The following is a 20,098-nucleotide window of genomic DNA, read 5'->3' as shown; positions in this document are numbered from 1 at the left end:
AGAATATTAAAAAGAAGCAGTAGAGTCGGTGTGCTGAGAACGTCAAGAGGAGTTCTGAAAATGTATGTACAATCTACCTCCTGAGATGACTCATGATACAGAATAAGACATATTTTTTGTACCTGGCCATTGCAGGAATGTTTTGCCAGATTGTGCATATTTGTTACAAAGGTTCTGTTTGGCTGTAAATTTCCTCAATGGGGTAGGAGAGTTGGAGGTAGATTATTGTTCATTGAAAATAATAAAAGGGGGGAGGTGCAATAATTACATAAGATAAACAGTAACATAAAGTTGTAATCTGACTCAATAGACAAGAGTTAATTGCACTAATTGTGAATCCACTGCTATATAGTGTATAATGGGGAAAAAAGGCTGATACATAATCTAAATAGTCAATCTTTTATAAATTCCATTTTGCTTTAAATGTAAACCAAAGCAGATATATCTTCTTAATTGTGTTTTGTTTAGCTTAACATTAAAAGTATTTTGCATTCCAAAAAGCATTCCCCAAAACTGTACATTCCATTTGAATCTATAATACTGTTACTAGGTCTATGCTCCAAAGTGATCAAAGAAATAAGAAAAGGATCCACATGTATAAAAATATTTATAGCTGTGATGGAAAATAATCTGAAATGGGGAGATAGATGCCCATCAACTGGGAAAGGGTTGAATAAATTATGGTATGTGGATATAACAGTGTATTCTTGTACTTTAAGAAATGGAAAATTACTTCAGAGAAATCTGGAAAACCATGTACAAACTGATAAAAAGTCAAGTAAGAGGAATCAGGAAAACAAGGCACAGAGTAACAATATTATAAAGATAAATAACTTTGAAAAACTTAGTAACTCTGATCAACACAATGACTAAACAGATCTAGAGAATTCATGGGAGAACATGCTATCCACCTCCAAATAGAGATATGATAGACTCAATGCAGACTGGGATGTATTTTTTTTTACATGACCAATGCAGAAATTTGTTTTCTTCATTATAGATGATTGTAACAGATTTCATTTTTCTTGTTTTCTCAATTGGAGGTAGAGAGTGGGGTGGGGAAAATGTGAACTTGAAAATAAAATAAAATTGAATGAAAATAGAACAAGTCTAAGTGGGTATTAATGAATATTTTGCCTACTGACTTAATAATCCACCCAAATTAAAAGTTCATCCTCAAACCTGTATTGCCCTTTTAGTCCCCGAAGTCTATAAAGTATGGGTGATCGATCATCTTTTGAGTTTCAAAGACCAATTCAGTACTCTACAGAAGTGTTTTTAGCACACCTTTGATGCAAGGAAATGCTGGACTGGAATCTAACAGCAAAAGACAAAGCAGAGGCAAACTTAGGAACACACACAAAGGAGTTCCATTCCTCACTGAAACAAATGAAAAATTAACAAGTTGTCAAATATTTAAAAGTTTAGGACAAAACCTACTTCAGTTATTTATTACTACCACAGGGGAGGTCTCGGAATAATATAAGATCCTGGAGGTCAACAAATGGTTTGTTGTTGGAGGGGAGAAGGGGAGAGTTGTTCTTTGTATTCCCAAAACCTAGACTTGTTTTGTTTCCTTTAAGTCCAGTGAAAAATCCCCCAAATATGAGTTTGCTAATCATGACACAGACTTTGAAGATAAAAATTTGGTTATCAGATACATTATCAAAGAGACTGAAGAATGAGATAACAATTTTACACTTACACAGGAGAGAGGAGGAGTGGGAAGGGAGGGACACTCCCTTAACCTAACCTTTCTAGTCTTATTACACCATATCCCACTCTCAAATACTCTGCAATCCAGTAATAACACTGGCCTCCTTGCTGTTCCCCAAATCAGACACTCCATCTACCAATCCCTGGGCATTTTCCCTGGCCATCCACCATGCCTAGAATGCTCTCCCTCATCTCTTCTTCCTGACTTCCCTGGCTTCCTTTAAGTCCCGGCTTTTCCCAATCCCCCTTAGTTCTCGTGCCTTCTCTCTGTTGATTTCTAATTTATCCTGTATACAGCTGTTTGGACAGTTATATACTGTCTCCCCCATTAGACTATGAGCTCCTTGAGAGCAGGGACTGTCTTTCACACCTTTCTTTGTACCCTCAGTGCATAGCAAAGTGCTGGCAAATAGTAGGTACCTAACGTTTCCTCTGAAGGACTCATATTCCCTTATAGCTCTCTGCTTATCTACCTTATCAACTTGAAAAGTAGCATCTTCCTGTCAGTTGTTTCCAGTTTAATCTTAGGTGCAATTACTAAATCTGTACAGGATATAATTTAGTGTTTATAGTCAAGTTAACTCTTAGCCAGTCAACGAACATTGCTACAGGTCTACCATGTGCCAGAAACTGTGTTGAGTAATGGAGACAAAGAAAGGCAAAAACACTGTCTCTGTGTTCAAAGAGCTCACATTCTAACAGAGAAAATACGGAAATAGAAGGTAATATCAGAAGTAAGCAACTAAAGAACCCAAAAAAGACCATAAACAGAAGATACCACGAGTTGAGTCTTGAGGGAAATGAAGCATTCCAAGAGGTGAAATGAAAGAAGAGTGCACTGCAGGGATGGGGCAATAGCAGCAGAGGCCATCATTTCCAACTCCCAGACCCACACTCACATTCATTCTCTCTCTCTCTCTCTCTCTCTCTCTCTCTCTCTCTCACACACACACACACACACACACCCTCCTCTTCCCAAGTTAGAAGGAAGATCAGAGAGCTCAAAAACCAGTGAAAATGGTACTGTAGGGGGCAGCTAGATGACGAAGCTGATAAAGCACCGGCCCTGGATTTAGGAGGACCTGAGTTCAAATTTGGCCTCAGACACTTGACGCTTACTAGCTGTGTGACCCTGGGCAAGTCACTTAACCCTCATTGCCCTGCAAAAAGAAGAAAAAAAATTGTACTGTAGAGTGCATGGAGAGTAAACTGTTGTTCAGTTGTGTCTATCTCTTCATTATGCCATTTGAGGTTTTCTTAGCAAAGATACTGGAGTGGTTTGCCATTTCCTTCTCCAGCTCATTTTACAGATAAGGAAACTGAGGCAAACAGGGTAAAGTCACTTGCTTAAGTTAAGTGTCTGAGACCAGATTTGAACACAGGAAGATGAGTCTTCCTGACTCCAGCCCTGCCATCCTATCCACTGCACCACCTAGCTACCCCTGAGTAAAATACAGTGAGACTGAAATGGTAGTAAGAGGACAGATTGTAAGATTTTAAACATTCCCCCCAAAAGCTTTAATTTTTAAACTCTTTAGCAAGTTCAAATTCTAACATAAACATGTCAGTACAAGGTACTCTGGGAAAGAAAAAGGAATTAAGTACTGCTAATGAAATAAGTATTTCCAAAGAGACTCACTAAACAAAGTTTTGCATTACTTTTTCTAAATTAGTGCTTTCTGTACTTTGTAACAATTGGAATGACGCCACCTGCTGGAGACTTACTGTAGAAGAGCTCTGCCCATGAGGTGAAGGTCTTTGAGGGCAAGACCATGAGTCTTTTCTTTGGCGTCAGGAAGTGAGGTTTGCTTGTGGGGGGAAGAAGGGGGAGCCTGGCGCTCTGACTCTTCTCTTTCCTGTGGACTTTGGTGGAGAGCGGAGCTAGAAATGCGCTCTCCTTTTAATAGACAGATGAATGTAGGCCTTTCTCTCTTTCTTTACCAAATTCTTATTCTCCTCAATAAATGCTTAAAAGTCTAACTCTTGCTAAAGCTTATAATTTATTGGTGACCACTCATTAGATATTTTAGACAGACTAGCTAGAATTTTAGCCTTTAACAACTTGACACACTGAAGACATTAAATACAGAAAAAGTAGTGATGCCCTCTATTTTACCAAAATAGGCTATCATGAACTTAGAACCTCCTGATTTATTTGAGGTGCATAAAGATATAGATCAAGAATGAAGGAATCTAGAGCCAAATACTGTTTGTCATCCCATTTAGAACACAGAGGCACTGAATAATATGGATAAGTGTTTTCTCTTACAGCAATGATGTATAAGCTGTTTTATCTCATAGTTAGATAAGGGGTGTATGTAGTAAGTAAAGAGATGCCTTCTCATTCAAATACAGAGGTTACTTTAAGCAAACACTTCATCAGAGGTTCAAAGGTTCATTATTAGGCAGTGGTCCACTATGGTTTTTATCAATTATCTCTTTACTCATTTCTTCAGTCTTTCTCTATTGATTCCTTTCCCCCAGCCTACAAACATAGTCAGGTCTCCCATATCTTAAACAATAAACATCTCTGTAGGTCATCCTATCCCTTGTAAAAAATATTTTAACACCAATCTAATCTGTGAACTCCTACCTGACTCGCCATTAAATGTAAAAAATATATATATTAACTGCCTTACTAATCTGAAAACTTATAACTTGCTGAAAAATTATAACTGACCAGTAAGTCCTGCCGCAATGGCCATTCTGTAAAATTTTATAACTGCCTTAGCTGTAATTATCTTGCTGGCTATCTGACTGCTTTTAATTTAATATGGGAAGAGCCAATTGGGAGGCTCCCCTCCCTCACTGCATCTCCCCACCTGATTAGAAAAAGATTAGGAAGCCTCTTTTCAATTTAAGCAAATACCAAGGTTTATTGCAGTGAATAAACTTAGGGGAAAAGACAAAGAAAAACACGACCTGTAACCTTAGTGGCTTCGCCTTTAACTTTCTCTATCCCCCTGCATCTCTCACCTTGTGGGTATGGCTGCTGTTACTGTCTCCTTCTCAGGTAGCTCTGAGGTCCCAGTCTCCATTCTCCGAAGCTCTACATCTCCCTGCATCTCGTCTCTTACCTTCCTAGTCTTCACTACATCCCCCTTTCACTCTTCCTCTGCAACTGCCAATCCTCCCTTCATAGCTCCCCTCCTGCATTTCTTCTCCTACCAACCGACCCTCTAGCCTCTCTACCCCCCAGGCTATATACCCCTTCTCTCCCCTCAAACCTCTGGGCTAGGGGTGTTGTGTGAGGCTTGTGCCTGGGGCAGTTTCAGAGAGAGCAATCGAACTGGGGGAGGGGCAGCCCTTTCACTTACACCCCTAAGTTCTAAATTGGATGGCAAAACATCTGGCTCTGAATTCCAGAGCCCCAGATACACATAAGTCATTCACAATTCAAGTCCTTTTCACTATGAAGACTCTTGAAAGAATAGTCTATAAAATTGCCACCTATACTTCCTCACCACCCACCCACTCCTTTTAACTAAAAGCAATACTAATTCCATCCCTATATACACTCTACTAAAACTGCTCTGAGAGCCATGGACTCTGTTACTGGACCTAGCATCAAAAAACCTGGATTTGAATACTGGCTTGAATACTGTGTGATCTTGGGCAAGTTACAACATTCTAGATCTCTGTCTCCTCACCTGTAAAATGAAGGGGATGTACTAAATAACCTTTGTGGATATAAATCTATATTATGATCCTTGGGTGGTCTCCCAGATTTCCATTACTTAAACAATTGCTTCTATGCATATGATTCCCAAACTGTTATCTCTAATCCTTATTTCTCTCACCAGGAACCGACTCATATTTCCAAATGGTTTGATGTTTTATTTCTTTTGGGGGGAAAGAGGTCTTTATATCACCAGAACCTTGGAGGGAGGAATGGGGAGTGAGAGAGAAACAGATAGATATGTTCTCTGGATATCTTCTAGGTATGACAGTTATCCAAAATAGAGGTGGAAGAATATAATAAACTTGTTCTCCATGCCTTCGAAATTACAGGAAATGGGGGCGGCTAGGTGGCGCAGTGGATAGAGCACCAGCCCTGGAGTCAGGAGTACCTGAGTTCAAATCCGGCCTCAGACACTTAACACTTACTAGCTGTGTGACCCTGGGCAAGTCATTTAACCCCAATTGCCTCACTTAAAAAAAAAATTACAGGAAATGTTATGCCAATAACCTATCATGTAGTATTGTTCTTATATTTTAAAATATATCTGAAGACTTAGTACTTAAGCTAAATATTAATAAGACAAAAAAGAACTAAAGAAATAATTAGAAAAGAGGTAAAATTATCACTATTTCAGTTTACATGATGGTGATTTACTGATAGGAAATTCTAGATTTTCAGGAAACATAAATGTTTAATATCTTAAAGTAGCAGGGTACACAATTGATCTACAAACACTAAACACCCGCTTATGTGCCATGGACTGTGCTAGGCATGGGGATACAGATACAAAAAAAATGAAACAATCCCTACTCCCAAAGAGCTTACATTATACCAAGGTAGACATGTACATATATAAACATATACAAAATAAATACTGAGAATATTTGTAGAATAAATTACAAGATAGTTGAGACAAGGCTTCATTGCAGAAGGTGGCGCTTAAGCCATGTCTTGAAGGAAGAAAGAAGTTTTACAAGGCAGAGGTGAGGAGGAAATACATACAAAAGAACAAAGGCAGTAAGAGTGCCATGTGTAAGCAACAGAGGGAAGAGCTAGTCTAGCCAGTTGGTTGTAGTTTGTTCTTTGTTCCAAGAGGACCATAACATCCAGAGATGATTTCATCACTTTCAATGAACTGGATTTAAGTGAGGCAGGGACATGCAAAGTCACCAACCTCACTCCCTCCAGAGCCATCTGGGTCCAGCAGCAAGACACAGATCAGGACAACTGGAGACTGTAGTGTAAGAGAAGGGAAGTGTATAAACCTGGAAAAATAGGTTGGGGTTAAACAGAAGTTTTTATTTTATTCTAGAGACAGTAAGAAGCCAGTCATCAAAGTTTACTAATTAGGGAATGAAACCATCAGATCTATGCTTAAGAAGAAAACATTTTGGAAATTGTGTGAATGAATGGACTAGGGTGGACTAGGGTGGACTAGGAGACAGGTAAACTAATTAGGAAACCACTGCAGTAGTAGTCTGGGTAAGAAATGATATAGGCCTGCACTCAAGTACTGATTGTATGAGAAAAGGGGGCCAGATGGAAGAAATGTTTTGGAGGGAGAAACAGTAAAATCTGGCAGCTGACTAGATCTCTGGGGTGAGAAACAGTGAGGATTTATTAAGGTAACAATGTTGTTATGAACCCAGAAGACTAGAAGACCAGTGGTGCCTTTTGCGGATATTGTAATGATTGGAATGACGCCACCTGCTGTAGACTTACTGTAGAAGAGTTCCACCCATGAAGCGAAGGCCTTTGAGGGCAAGACCAGGAGTCTTTTCTTTGGCGTCAGGAAGTGACGCGGGCTAGTGGGAGGAGGAGGGAAGAGACTGGCGCTCGGTCTGCCTCTTGCCTTTGGACTCTGGTGGAGAGCGGAGCTAGAAATGTGCTCTCCCTTTAATAGATAGGAATCTAGGCCTTTTCTTCTCTCTTTACCAAATTCTTATTCTCCTTAATAAATGCTTAAAAGTCTAACTCTTGCTAAAGCTTATAATTTATTGGTGACCACTCATTAGATATTTTAGACAGTTTAGCTAGAATTTTAGCCCTTAACATATAAAGAAGTTAAGAAGATAATTAAGTTATGTTTTGGACATTTTGAGTTTGAGATGCCTTTGGAAACACGGAGTTTAAAATGTCTAATCAGGGGCAGCTAGGTGGCGCAGTGGATAGAGCACCGGCCCTGGAGTCAGGAGTACCTGGGTTCAAATCTGGCCTCAGACACTTAACACTTACTAGCTGTGTGATCCTGGGCAAGTCACTTGACCCCAATTGCCTCACTAAAAAATAAATAAATAAATAAATAAAATGTCTAATCAGAGTGTGTGTGTGTGTGTGTATAATATGTCAAGAATAAAGGGCACAGTAGAGAATAAACTGAAAATAGAGAGGTAAAGGCATCATAAGAGATGATGTACTTATCAAGAGATAATGTGGAGAGGAAAAGAGGGAGCCCAGGACAGTGCCTTGGAGGAACCCCTATAGTTAGGGATGAGATAGCAAAGGATACTAAGGAATGGTCAAACAGGTCAGAGACAACCCAGCAGAGATTAAAGCCATAAAAACCCAGAGAGCTGAGAGTATCCAGTAGGTGATAATGGTCAACAATGTTAAATGCAGTAGAGAGGTCAAGAAAGGTGTGAACTTAAGACCCATATAGTGATGGAACTATACCTGTGATTTCACTAGACTAGGAAACTTCCAGATTTTCCACTAAGAAAAGTGTCAAAAATTTTGATCAAGGAAATGGAACACTTGTGGATAGTAGTTGGACACAGGGTGTGATTGAGGGTGGGTGCGTTGGGGGGTGGGGGGTGAAATGAAGGATTAAGAGATTAAGGAATAGGGAGGTCAGGGAATATATCAACATGAATGATGAAATCCCTTTGAAGAGATAAGAGGAATTGGGAGGTTAGCGAATATCGAGATTAATGTTTAAAATCACCTAAAATAAAAAAGGGCAGGGGTTGAAAAGGAGAAGACAGTGAGGTGCTGTGACCTGGGGTCTACTATACATCATCCACCAAGGTCTGTATAAGGTAAAAATGTTAAAAGAAATTCAATAAAAATTATCAGAATTTCTATAAAGTACTAACAAAAATCAGGAGCAAAGGATAAGATTTCCACTAAAATAATTACAAAAGGAATATAACATCTAAGAGTTATCTCACCAAACTATATGCAAGTGTTTTGTTTTAATTACAGAATTTTTTTTATAGAAATAAAGAATGTTCATTGTTCAAGACTGGGCCATGGCAATAATAAAAATTACATTACATTAAATTAAAAAAAAACCACATTAAATCACAGATTTAACACCATACCAAACTAATTCTACTTCAGACATCTGGATGGAATAATTTTTAAAAATCATTTGGGCAAACAGTCAAGAATTTCAAAGGAAATAAAGACTAGGAATGAAGGAAGCATAACACAGTTCTAGATCTGCAACTTTACTACAAATACTGAAATACCCTCAAAGAGACTGAGGAACTAGGAGGTTAAGGAATACCAAATCTGAATGTTTAAATCACCTAGAATAAAGGCAGGGTTGAAGAGAAGTACTTGGAACTAGTTAGTAGGAGTTTTTTTAAGTACTTGGTACTAATTAAAAAACACAGAAAAGGGGCAGCTAGATGGCTCAGTGGTTAAAGCACCGGCCCTGGATTCAGGAGTACCTGAGTTCAAATCCGGCCTCAGACACTTGACACTTACTAGCTGTGTGACCCTGGGCAAGTCACTTAACCCCCATTGCCTGCCAAAAAAAAAAAGGGGGAAAAACACAGAAAAGCAAACAGTAAGGCCTAAAAGACAAACAGTACTCCACAATTTGATAAATCCTAGTACACAAATTACTAGGGGAAAGATCTCCTGTCAAACAAAAACTGCTAGGAAAAGTATAAAGGAATCCCCAGAAAACATGCTTAGACTATCTCCAAAAGTATAAATGATCTAAATATAAAGGGTCAGAACAGTAAAAATAACAACACGTAAAAAGGCAAACTAAAGCATATGAAAAATACTCTTCAATCATAAGAGAAGTGAAAATTAAAACCACTGAGATTTTTAATCTCACATCAAAGAAAAAGACAAAAACAATATTGGAGAAGCTGTGGGAAGACAGGTACAGTAATATACTGTTAGTAATCTCTAAACAGGATCAATCACTCTGGAAAGCAAATTGAAATTGTGCAAAGTTATTAAACTTTAGTTCATAATTTGTGGCCTAATGATCATACTCCTAGGGAATACCCCAAGAAGGTCAGATAAAAAAGCCCCATGAATAACAAGATATTCAGAAAGCAACATTATTAGCCATAGCAAAAACCAGAAATGAAACAGAGTGGGATTAAAGAATGGCTGAATAAATTCCCATATATAAACGTAGTATTGCTGCATAGTAGGAATGATGAATATAAAGAACTCAGAAACAAGAGAACAAGACTTATATGAACTATTCAAAATTGAGAAAACCTATAAAAGTACTTCAATAATAAAATTGAAAAAAGATTAAATGCAATGACCAAAGTAGGGTCCAGGAACTGATGGTAAAACACATGTCCTTTCACTTAGTAAAAGTTCTGCACCTAGTCTGTTACATATTCTAGTAGTTGAAGTTGATGTTTTAAACTATTTTACTTTGTCTTTTTTTTTAACTCAAGAGGGGGGAGGGTTTGCAGGGTATTAGGAAGTGATTATTTTATAAAAATAGATATAAATGGATGAGTAAAATGTTAAATTAAATTTTCCTGTGTCCGATTTGGTTCTCTTTTGTACCCTGAAATTGAAGAAATTGTTAGAGGGTCCATGGGACAACTTATGATGTGATCAAGCTTATCTCTGTCCACCCAAAAAGATTTTTGTCCATACTTCTCTCAATTCCTTGCTAACAAAAATCACTAGGTGCCATAAAATGCAAATCAACTCAAAGCCACATTAAGTGCATAAATAAAAGGCAACGTGCTGAATATCCAATACAAGACTGCCTCTCCCCTCAAAAAGCTTCTTTTATTGGGGGACGGGCGGGGTGAATGGGGGGGGGTGTTAAGGTATATAATACAATAAAAAACTGCTAAATACAAGGAAATTTGAGGACCAAGAGAATACTAACAACTAGGTGGATCAGAAAAGACTTGCAAAAGATGGTACCAGAGCTGAACCTTAAAGGTAAATCAGAATGGTAGAGATGAGAATGGAGGCATATAAGATAACTTAGATGAAAGCATTAGAGGCAGAGATGGAATGAATGGCCTGTCTGAGCTTCAATTTCCTCATCTGGAAAATGGGGATATTACCCCCCAGATTTTACCTCAGTTTTAGTGAGTCAAATGAGATAACATTTATAACACCCTTTGTAAAGCTGAAAGCACTATATAAATGTCAATTACCATATTAGTTCACTTTTTTGTCATACCATCCATGAAATTCTTCCCTTTTTCACTTAGTACAGCATCTGGGACTAAGTAGACACAATGTTTACTGACTAATTTGGCATCTTCTTCTCTGAGTTATCTTAAAAGTTTCTTGAGAGCCTTCAAATCTGTGTGAGATTTGGTTTCTTCTGGGTATTTGGTCAAGTCCTACAACTTTTCCTTTTTATTATCTTGTTAACTGCCACTTCCATCTTTGCTACTTCTCTCCAATAGGAATGCCTCCCTTCTCTCCTGATAATGCTACCACTTTGGAGCAGGCCATGATCACCTCAGCCCTGGAGCTGGTGGGTCTGCCTGGCTCAGGTCTCTCCCCATTCCAATCCTCCACTCAGCTAAAAATGATGTTCCTAAAGCATGTCACACTCCTACTTAATAAGCTCCAGTGTCTCCTTATTGCCTCCAAGACAAATATGAAATCTTCTGGCATTCAAAGTCCCTCATAACTTAGTCCCCTCCCCCTCTCCCTTCCACCATATTTCAGTTTTTGTACACCCTTCTTAGCCCCCTCTTCAATCCATTAAAACTCTGACCTCCTTGCAGTTGGGTGAACAAGGTAATCCATCTCTTGGCTCCAGGCTCACTGTCCCCATGACACTCCATCTCCTTATCTCCATACTTCCTGGCTTCCCTAATTTCCTTCAATTCCCAACCAAAATCCCTCCTACAAAAAATCCTTCCTATCCTTCCTAATCCCACTTAATTCTAGTTCTTTCCGTTATTTCTCATTATCCAGTATATTGTTTATTTGTAAGTATTTATTTACTTGTTAGTCTCCTCCATTTGCTTTTGAGCTTCCTTGAGGGCAGGGACTGTCTTCTGCCTCTTTTTGTTATCCCTAATGATAGCCTAGTTCCTGGCATCCAGTAGGCCCTAAATAAATGCTTACTGACTGAAATCGGATGCTCAAAGTCCAAATGTGATAGTTCCATATTCATCAATGCTTTGAATAAAATATCATGGAAATACCAGTTCTACTTTGCTTATTCTATTTTTTTTTTAGTTCATCTATAATTGCTCTTGGGATGATCTACACCTTATGTCTCTTCTCTTGGTCTCTGTCTCTGTCTATTCTCTGGCTGTCTCCTTCTGTTTTCCGCAGATTTTCCCCCTTCACAGCTTTTTATTATTTTGTGAAGCAAAAAATGTTCATAACCATTACCTTAAAACTGCATTGTCCTTGGGGGATCACACATCTACTTGGGAAGAAGGTCAAGTCATAAGTTATTTTAAAATACTTGCCATTTTAAGATATAGTAGTCTGCTATTTAGTTCAGAACTAAGTTCCTGAGTTAACAGTTTTTCTTCTTCTAAAATAACATTCAATACACCATAAACAATCCATATGCATGACAAAATTCTCCCCACCCCCACCCCTCAGCTAAGACTACTACAGGTTCTCTTAATCACCAGACATTCTGGATGGTCAACAAGCACTTAAGAAAGTAATGGGGGACAGCTAGGTGGCAAAGTGGATAGAGCACCAACCCTGGAGTCAGGAGGACCTGAGTTCAAATCTGGCCTCAGACACATAACACTTACTAGCTGTGTGACCCTAGGCAGGTCACTTAACCCAGATTGTCTCACAAAAAGAAAAGAAAAGAAAGTAATGAGGATGGAAAGGAAGGTTGCTGGATATGGGGTGAAGTCAGAAAAGGTCTTACCACTGATCCAACCATTCTGCAGAGCAATTTGGAATTATGCCCAAAGGGCTATAAAGCTGTGCATACCCCTTGACCCAGCAATACCACTACTGGGTCTTTTCCCCAAAGAGATCATAAAAAAGGGGAAAGGACCCACATGTACAAAAATATTTATAGCTGCTCTTTTTGTGGTGGCAAGGAATTGGAAATTGAGGGGATGCCCATCAACTGGGGAATGGCTGAACATGTTGTCGTATATGAATGTAATGGAATTCTATTGTGCTGTAAGAAACGAGCAAGCAGATTTCAGAGAAACCTGGAAGGACTTTACATGAACTGATGATGAGTGAGATGAGCGGAACTATGAGAACACTGTACACAGTATCATCAACATTATGTGTTGATCAACTGTGATAGACTCGATTCTTCTCAGCAATACAACGGTACAAGATAGTTTCAAAGGACTCATGAAGGAAAAGGCTCTCCAAATCCAGAAAAGGAAAAAGAAAAAAAACCTGTTGAATATAGATGCAGATTGAACCATACTATTTCTTTTGGTTTTGGTGCCGTTGTTTTTCTTTTCTGAGGTTTTTCCTTTTTGCTCTGACTCTTCTCTTATAACATGACTAATGCAGAAATGTTTAATGTTACTGTACATATATAACCTATATCAGATTACTTGCTTTCTTGGGGAGGGGAGGAAAGGGAAGGAGAAAAACTTGAAACTAGAAATCTTATAAAAACAAATGCTGAAAACTATCTCTACATGTAACAAGAAAATAATAAAATACTTTTATAATTTAAAAACAAACAAACAAATAGAAAAGGTCTCGCCATTCGAGCTGAACTTTAAAGGGAGCCAGAAACTCTAAGAGATGATGCTGAGGCTGAGTATTCTAGCCAGGTTGGACAGTCTAAGCAAAAGCAAGGAGTAGAGATGAACTTCTGTGTACAGGGAACAGCAAACAGGCCAGTTCAGCTGGAACACACTGGGAGAGAGTAATGTGTAATAAACCTGGAATGGCACACTGAAGCTAGATTGTGAAAGGCCAAATGCCAAACCAAGAAGTCTAAATTTTATCCTGGAGCAGGGGTTCTTAACCTGGGGTCTGGAATTCTATTTACAAAATACTGATAAATATATTTCAATGTCATTGGTTTCCTTTGGGATCCTGTGTATTTTATTTTACTCATTAAAAAACATTCTGATGTCCATAGACTTCATCAGACTGCAAAAAGGGTTGGGGAAAACAAATTCTGTTGTTTAGGGACATGTTGAGTTTGAGATGCCTATGATACTTCCAGGTAGAGATGGCCAGAAAACAGTTTATTGAGGAACCATCCAGTCAGTCAAATATTATCAATTCACCTTTATCAAGTACAAGAAAAAGCTATACTAAGAAACATAAAATTTACTTAGAACTGGTCTTTTAAACCTAACAGTCCTCTGAACTATTATGACACAACATATTTGTAAACATATTTGCACACTAAGAAACAAGCAATAGTGTGCAAGTATTTCTGGTTACAAGGACTAACTTTTACATTTATATAATGCTTACAAAACACCTTTCACCACACACTCTAGAATACTCTTGCCTTTGTACTTTAATTGAAAAATGATTCAAGCAAAGCCATGTTTCAATGTATTTGAATTTCTAACCAAAATGCCAAAACATTTTTTCCTCACAAAATATGCTTAGAAGCTATAGATAAACCGAAATAATGCCAAACATCTATAAAAAGTACTTTAAATTACATAATTTTAAACAAAACAGAGATTATATTAGCTAATTTGTTTCTAAATTTTAAAATTTGAACGTACAATTTCATACATACGGCAAACTCCTAGTATGAGAACATTTTTCAGTAATATAGATCAGCAATTCATTTATAATTTTCAGGATTAGAGAGTTCCCATGGGTACAGAGAGATTTAAGTGACTTGCCTATGGTCACAAAGGAAGTGTCTTGTCAAGACCAGCCAGTCTATCCACTATTTCAGGCTGGTCTTCTCCTATATACAGGATGTCCTAGAAGACTTAAGATTTTTCTAGGACACTTTTAAGTACTTAAAAATAAAACCACAAATATCAAATAATTAACCTCTAAACTCACTTGATAAAGTAAGGGTTTTTAATCTGGAAAAACTAAGTTTAGCAGTTTATATATTGGGATTTTTCTGTAAAAGCTGGAAACCATGAACAGCTAAAATAAACTGCCCAACTAAGAAATAGGTTTTATTCACCACTATAATGACTTTAATTTGTTACAACAGTTTTTGCAAAAGACTTTAGTTAACTTGCTTTAAAATAGTTCATCTTAGTGGATTTTTTTTTCTAAGTTGAAAGGTGCTAGCTTTGAAAAGACTGAAATATAAATATGACTCTTCAATAAAGTAAAAAAATAGTATCTTCTCAAAGAAAATATATGTAATGGTAAAATACTCCCAAGCACACATAAAACTTTATTTCCTAATGACACACAAATATTTTAAAAATGAAATCTTAGTAGAAGGCATGTTAAAGATGATATGGTCATTAACTGAATTCTCAACTAACAGAAAAATTCTCAACTAATAAAAAGAACACTTTTTAAAATTTAAGGCAGAGGTCTAAATACTAGTTCATAAACATTTCATAATGGAGTTTGGATCATTTTTTCCGAACTCCAATTTTGAGTCGAAGGCAAATTAAAAGGAAAAAAAGATGACCTTCTAGAGTCAAATCAAGGTTATGGGTGTGCCCCTAGGATTGATAGGTATTCAACCTAATCTTTTTTGTCTCCTGCATAAGGTGAAATAGTATAGAGTAAAGAGCACAGGAAAGGAGTTGAGATCCCAGTCACCATTTGGTCATTTACCAATTGGTAATTTTGTCACAGTCTCTCAGGGCCTCAGTTGCCTCAATTTGTAAAATGGAGCTAACGTTTGCTCCCCACAACATCAGAGAGTGGTTGTTAATCAAATACTATATAAACTGCAAAATTCACACAAATGTCAACTATTATTGTAAACAACTGCAAAGAAATTCAATGGCTTTGGGGTCAAAGGACAAAAGTCTGAATCCTGACTAGGAAACTTACTGTGAGACCATGGATAAGTCATTTAACCTTCCTAAGCCTCAGTTTCCTCACCTGTCAAATAAGGTAATGGTCTTTTAAGCCCCTTCCAGCTCTAGATCTATGACTCTATGAATTAAAGTATATTATACCATTTTTACTAAAGCAAGAAAACTTATCAACATATTTTTGCAAGATACTTTGTGACAAATATTTATTAAACACCAAGCATGTTCAATGTACTGCACTAGGAACTAGGATGAGACTTTTCTAAAACTACTTCATTTCCCAAAGCATTCCAGGTAATAGGAAGTCATACTCAAAAATTGGCTACATTTATCTTATTAAATGTATCTTTGGCAAAGCACTCAAAACATCCTAACACTTGTTGAACATAAAACTATTGTGTATTGAGAATTGACATTCAAAAAACTAACCATTTCAGATTCTGCAAGACCCCCTGAAAAATGTTTGTCTTTTTAGTGCAAATTAACATCCACCTTAATAATGTACACAAAAGTAAAGATCAGCATCAAAAAAGCAGCATTAAGTACTCACTCTATCAGATACATAGCACCACATAGAAAGTTATAAGTTTCTGCGCTTTGCTCACCTCTAAAGGAAAACAACAGACTTGGACAAGACATTTTATAAATACAAAATAAAATATAAAACAAATTAAAGAATATTACCTAGAACCATTAATGTAGAGCAATTTTTAAGTTGGATATAATCTTATTTACTTAATAAAATGTGAAAGCTTTAAAGGTCCCTTCTCTAGGGGCTTTCCCCACCCACCCCAAGACAAGAATTCTCAGGATAAAAACTGAAGTATAGGGGACAACATCCAAATAGCATACCTAACCTAGAAACTTTAAGGCACCGTCTCTCTCATTTCTTGGATCTGTCATTGCACTTTTTGTCCCTCTCCCATGAACATATCATATGATAATTTGTATCATAGTTATTTGTGTCCCTGTCTTACCTTTTCTACTAGATGTAAGCTCCTTGAGGGAAAGAGAAGTGTCTTATTTGTCTTTGAATCCCCAGCTGCCTTGTAAATTGTAGGTGGTTAGTAAATATTTGCTGAATTGCAATGATCCTAACTTCTTTCTTAATCTCATTTTTGGATTGTCTCCCTAATGTCAAAAACAAAAACAAAAAACGATGGAAAAACCTGTGGCAGATAGCCATTTCCACTTTGGTTCAGTTTTCATCCTAATGGTTCAAAGTTTGCTGAACAACGCTTTTGATAATATTCATTTTACTCCACTTACTCCAATAATTAAACTGCCTAATACATATGGGCACCATTAATAATGGCTACTTATAGAAGAAAAACATTCCAGGTGAACATGCATATTTTTAGTACTGAATGAGGACTGGAACACAAGTCTTTTGATTCCAAATCCAATACTACTTAAAATACTACACTGCCTCCTATAGTACAATTGATAAAAAGGTAGAATTGTTTTATTAAAAAGATTAGAATGAATCTGTAGCAACCTGAGGATATTATTTCTTTATAATTAAATGTAAAAGCTCCAAGATTAAATAGTACTTTATTTCAAGATGGTATTCGAGAACACTTTCTTCTAATGAACAGCTGCAAATTTTACTCTTATGTACTTTACCCAAAAAATGGTCTGTTCTGCAATTTCAACCAGTTTCACTGAATATATTAAAAATACATCGACTTGTACAATATTTTAACCTTCAAACGAATTCTATTGTCTTTAAAATTCTTAAGTCTTAAAAGGAATGTTATTTGTAGTCTTGACAACTATCAAAGATCAGTGGATTTTCATCTATGCTAACACAGGTTTTACAGTACAAGAAAAAAAATAAAGGCTCACAGATTTCAAAGTTTTAATTTCATGTATGTCCTAACACTGAAAATTGGTAAGATCCTTATAGGCTCAATATCAAAAGCTGACTAAAATGGATTTTCCAGTTTATATAATTTTAGCTGTAAAGTTACACTGTAAGTAAAAGACGGTTCCTTCCTGATTACTTGCTGAGAGAATCATCAAACTTAGTGAAGTGAGGAGGCTAGCGTACTGGAAAGAAAATGCTGGGGCTTCAAACAGTAATTTGGAAATTCAATAGATGGCACACTTTGCACTAAGCTGATATTGATTCCGTCCGGTTCAGGGTAAAGAACAAAGTTGGGAGATGTATATCAATACTTCATAAACCTCTGGTTATGAGTCTCTAACACCTTACAGTGTATACTAAGCTGTTTCAGAAGCAGTCGACTAATTCCTTTCATTAGTCAGTGAATGGCCTTTAGTTCTTTGGAGCTAAATACCAAAATTAAAGTTAAGGTTGGGGGGGGGTTCCAGTTTTTAAAATTAGTGATCTGGAACCAAATCGGTGGGGCCCAGACTGTTTAGGTTATTCTCAGCACCAAGATACTGCGGAAATCAGATTTTAAATTGCTTATCCATTCCTATTCAATCTATACTGAATTCATACCACTAAATTCTACATAATTAAAAAACCGTCCTCCTTCAGATGAACACCTATGCCCAAATAAATGTTTTAAAAAACAAAACCCAGGTGAAAGAAAATCATTCAGCCGGGTAGTATTTATTCTTCAAATTTGGCCGGGCGCAATTTCTACGTCATCGAACTCAAAAAAGAAAAAATGTTAAGAGGGGTGGAAGCGATTTCAGCAGTCAAAAGGCAGAACTGCACACGTGTTCCTCACCCCAAAGCCTACCTTAACCCCGTAGGCTCGACATTCATCCCTAACAATGAAACTTTTCTGGTCGGCAGCTACCCCGGGGAGTCGAAGTAAAGGCAAACCTCCGCCCCCGCCTCGCCTTTCCCCACCCCCGCCAGGCCGGGATAAGAGCCCAAAGCCAGTCCGTCCGATTCCTTTGTGAAGAGTACGGTCGGGGAGGAGGGGGGGAAAGGACCGGCGGCGACCCCCTCCTTCCTTTCCTCTCTCTCGCCAGCTTCGAGAGAGGCCCAAGCCGGTTTAAACAACCCCAGGATGGGGAAGGCCCGCGGGCAGGCGGGCGCTACGGGGCCGTCCCCTCCACCCGGCCCCGAGGCTCGGCCGCGGGCCTGGAGATGGAGGCCGCCGCCACCCCACCTCCCCGCGCCGTCCCCAACACGCTCAGGCCGGACCCCCCCCCCACGCCCGCCAGACTCGGGCGTTCTCCCGTGTAGTGTCCGGGCCTCTACCGAGCTGCCCCGGTTCCTCTGCGGGAGCGCGTGTCGGTGGGCCAAGAGGCGGAGGTTACAGGCCTGGGGAGGGGGGCCTCACCTGCTGGACGGAGCTGGTCTCGGGCACCGCAAACTCCTCCTTCTCCTTTGGGGTCTTCACAGTGACTTTGATGATCTTGGGGTCGCCGGCGGGGGGCGCGGCACCGTCAACTGCGGCGGGGCCCGAGGGGCCGCTGCTCTCGCCGCTTTCGGCCATGGCGGCGGCGGTGACTCAGGCGAGGAGCGAGGCCTCGCTGCGGCGGCGGCGGCTGCTGCCGGGCCCGGAGGCTGAGGGGGGTGGGGGGAGGGGAGGGACGACTACGAAGGGGGGAGGGGGGAGCGGTAGGAAGCCCCCCCCCGCGGGTTGAGGCGCTGTAGGGGCGCTGGCGCGGGTCCGGCCCTCGGCGGCTGCTGCTGCTACTGCTACTGCCGCGGCCACCGTTCGGTGCTCCGACCCCGCTCACACACTCACTCGCTGCGCGACACCCGCCGCCGTCGCCGCCGCTTCCTCATCCCCCGCCCCCTCCCTCCCCTCCTCCCCTCCTCCCCTCCTTCCCCCTCCCCTCTGCCCTCGGCGGCGCCGCGCGAGGCACTCTGGGAAACGAAGCCGGCGTCGCCGAGTCACTCTGGGCCGTCACCGACTTTAGTTTCCATCCTCTCCCTTTCCTGTCTCCCCCAGGCTACTTGACACACAAACTCTCCACCACCCGAGCTAAGAACTTTCTAGTAACTTCTCCGGGCACGGGGCGAGATCTGGGGTTTGTTTTTGCAGGTGTCTGTGCTGTTTTTCTTTAGATAAGTAATCGTAAAAAATGAGAATGCCAGCCTCCGTAGCGTCGCACAGAGATGACATCACAGGCCGGGGAAGGTACTAGAAAGGGGACTCGTCCAGGAGGCAGGGTGGGCAAGCCTGCGCCTGCGCAAGTGTTTTCCTAGCGGTCTTCCCCACCGGTGACCCTGACGCCTCCACGTTACTCCTCCTCCTCCTCCTCCTCTTTTACCCTGTCCCTCTCCCTGCTCCACCGAAAGCTGGGATACCCGTCCCGCCGCTTTTATATCTATTCCCAATAGAAGAAGCGAACGATTGTTTGTGTCCTTGTCTGCTTGCGACGTCATAAGAGAGATGCTGCCACGGGGGTCCAGGGTGGTGTGCAAACTCGCTTTTAAGGACCTGACCACCCTCTCCCCGCCCCCACGTGGAAGAGAGCAGACATTCCTAGGCGATCGTGGAGAAAGATGCCATAAACGCCTGCAGTCCAATGTATTACGCAACCTCCCCGTCTTCTTTCTTCACTGATAGGACTTTTCTTATCTCTCTACCCGGGTTGGTCAAGCAGATCAGACCACTTGTGT

General features: G+C 39.7%; 1 protein-coding gene across 2 annotated transcripts in view; it reads right to left on the bottom strand.

Moving 5' to 3' along the window:
• Nucleotides 1–19,276, bottom strand: part of UBQLN1 (ubiquilin 1) — a 52,348-nt gene extending 33,072 nt beyond the window's left edge. The window contains exon 1 of one of the 2 annotated variants that reach the window (XM_044002762.1): nucleotides 18,807–19,276. In XM_044002762.1, coding sequence (XP_043858697.1) covers nucleotides 18,807–18,962 — 156 coding nt within the window. In that variant the 5' untranslated portion in view covers nucleotides 18,963–19,276. The remainder of the gene's footprint in view (nucleotides 1–18,806) is intronic. The other variant, XM_044002757.1, reaches the window with a different exon arrangement.
• Nucleotides 19,277–20,098: the final 822 nt, after the last annotated feature.

The sequence above is a fragment of the Dromiciops gliroides genome, chromosome 1 (genome assembly GCF_019393635.1).
Source record: "Dromiciops gliroides isolate mDroGli1 chromosome 1, mDroGli1.pri, whole genome shotgun sequence".
Classification (NCBI taxonomy): domain Eukaryota; kingdom Metazoa; phylum Chordata; class Mammalia; order Microbiotheria; family Microbiotheriidae; genus Dromiciops; species Dromiciops gliroides.
This window is presented reverse-complemented; position numbering and strand designations above follow the sequence as displayed.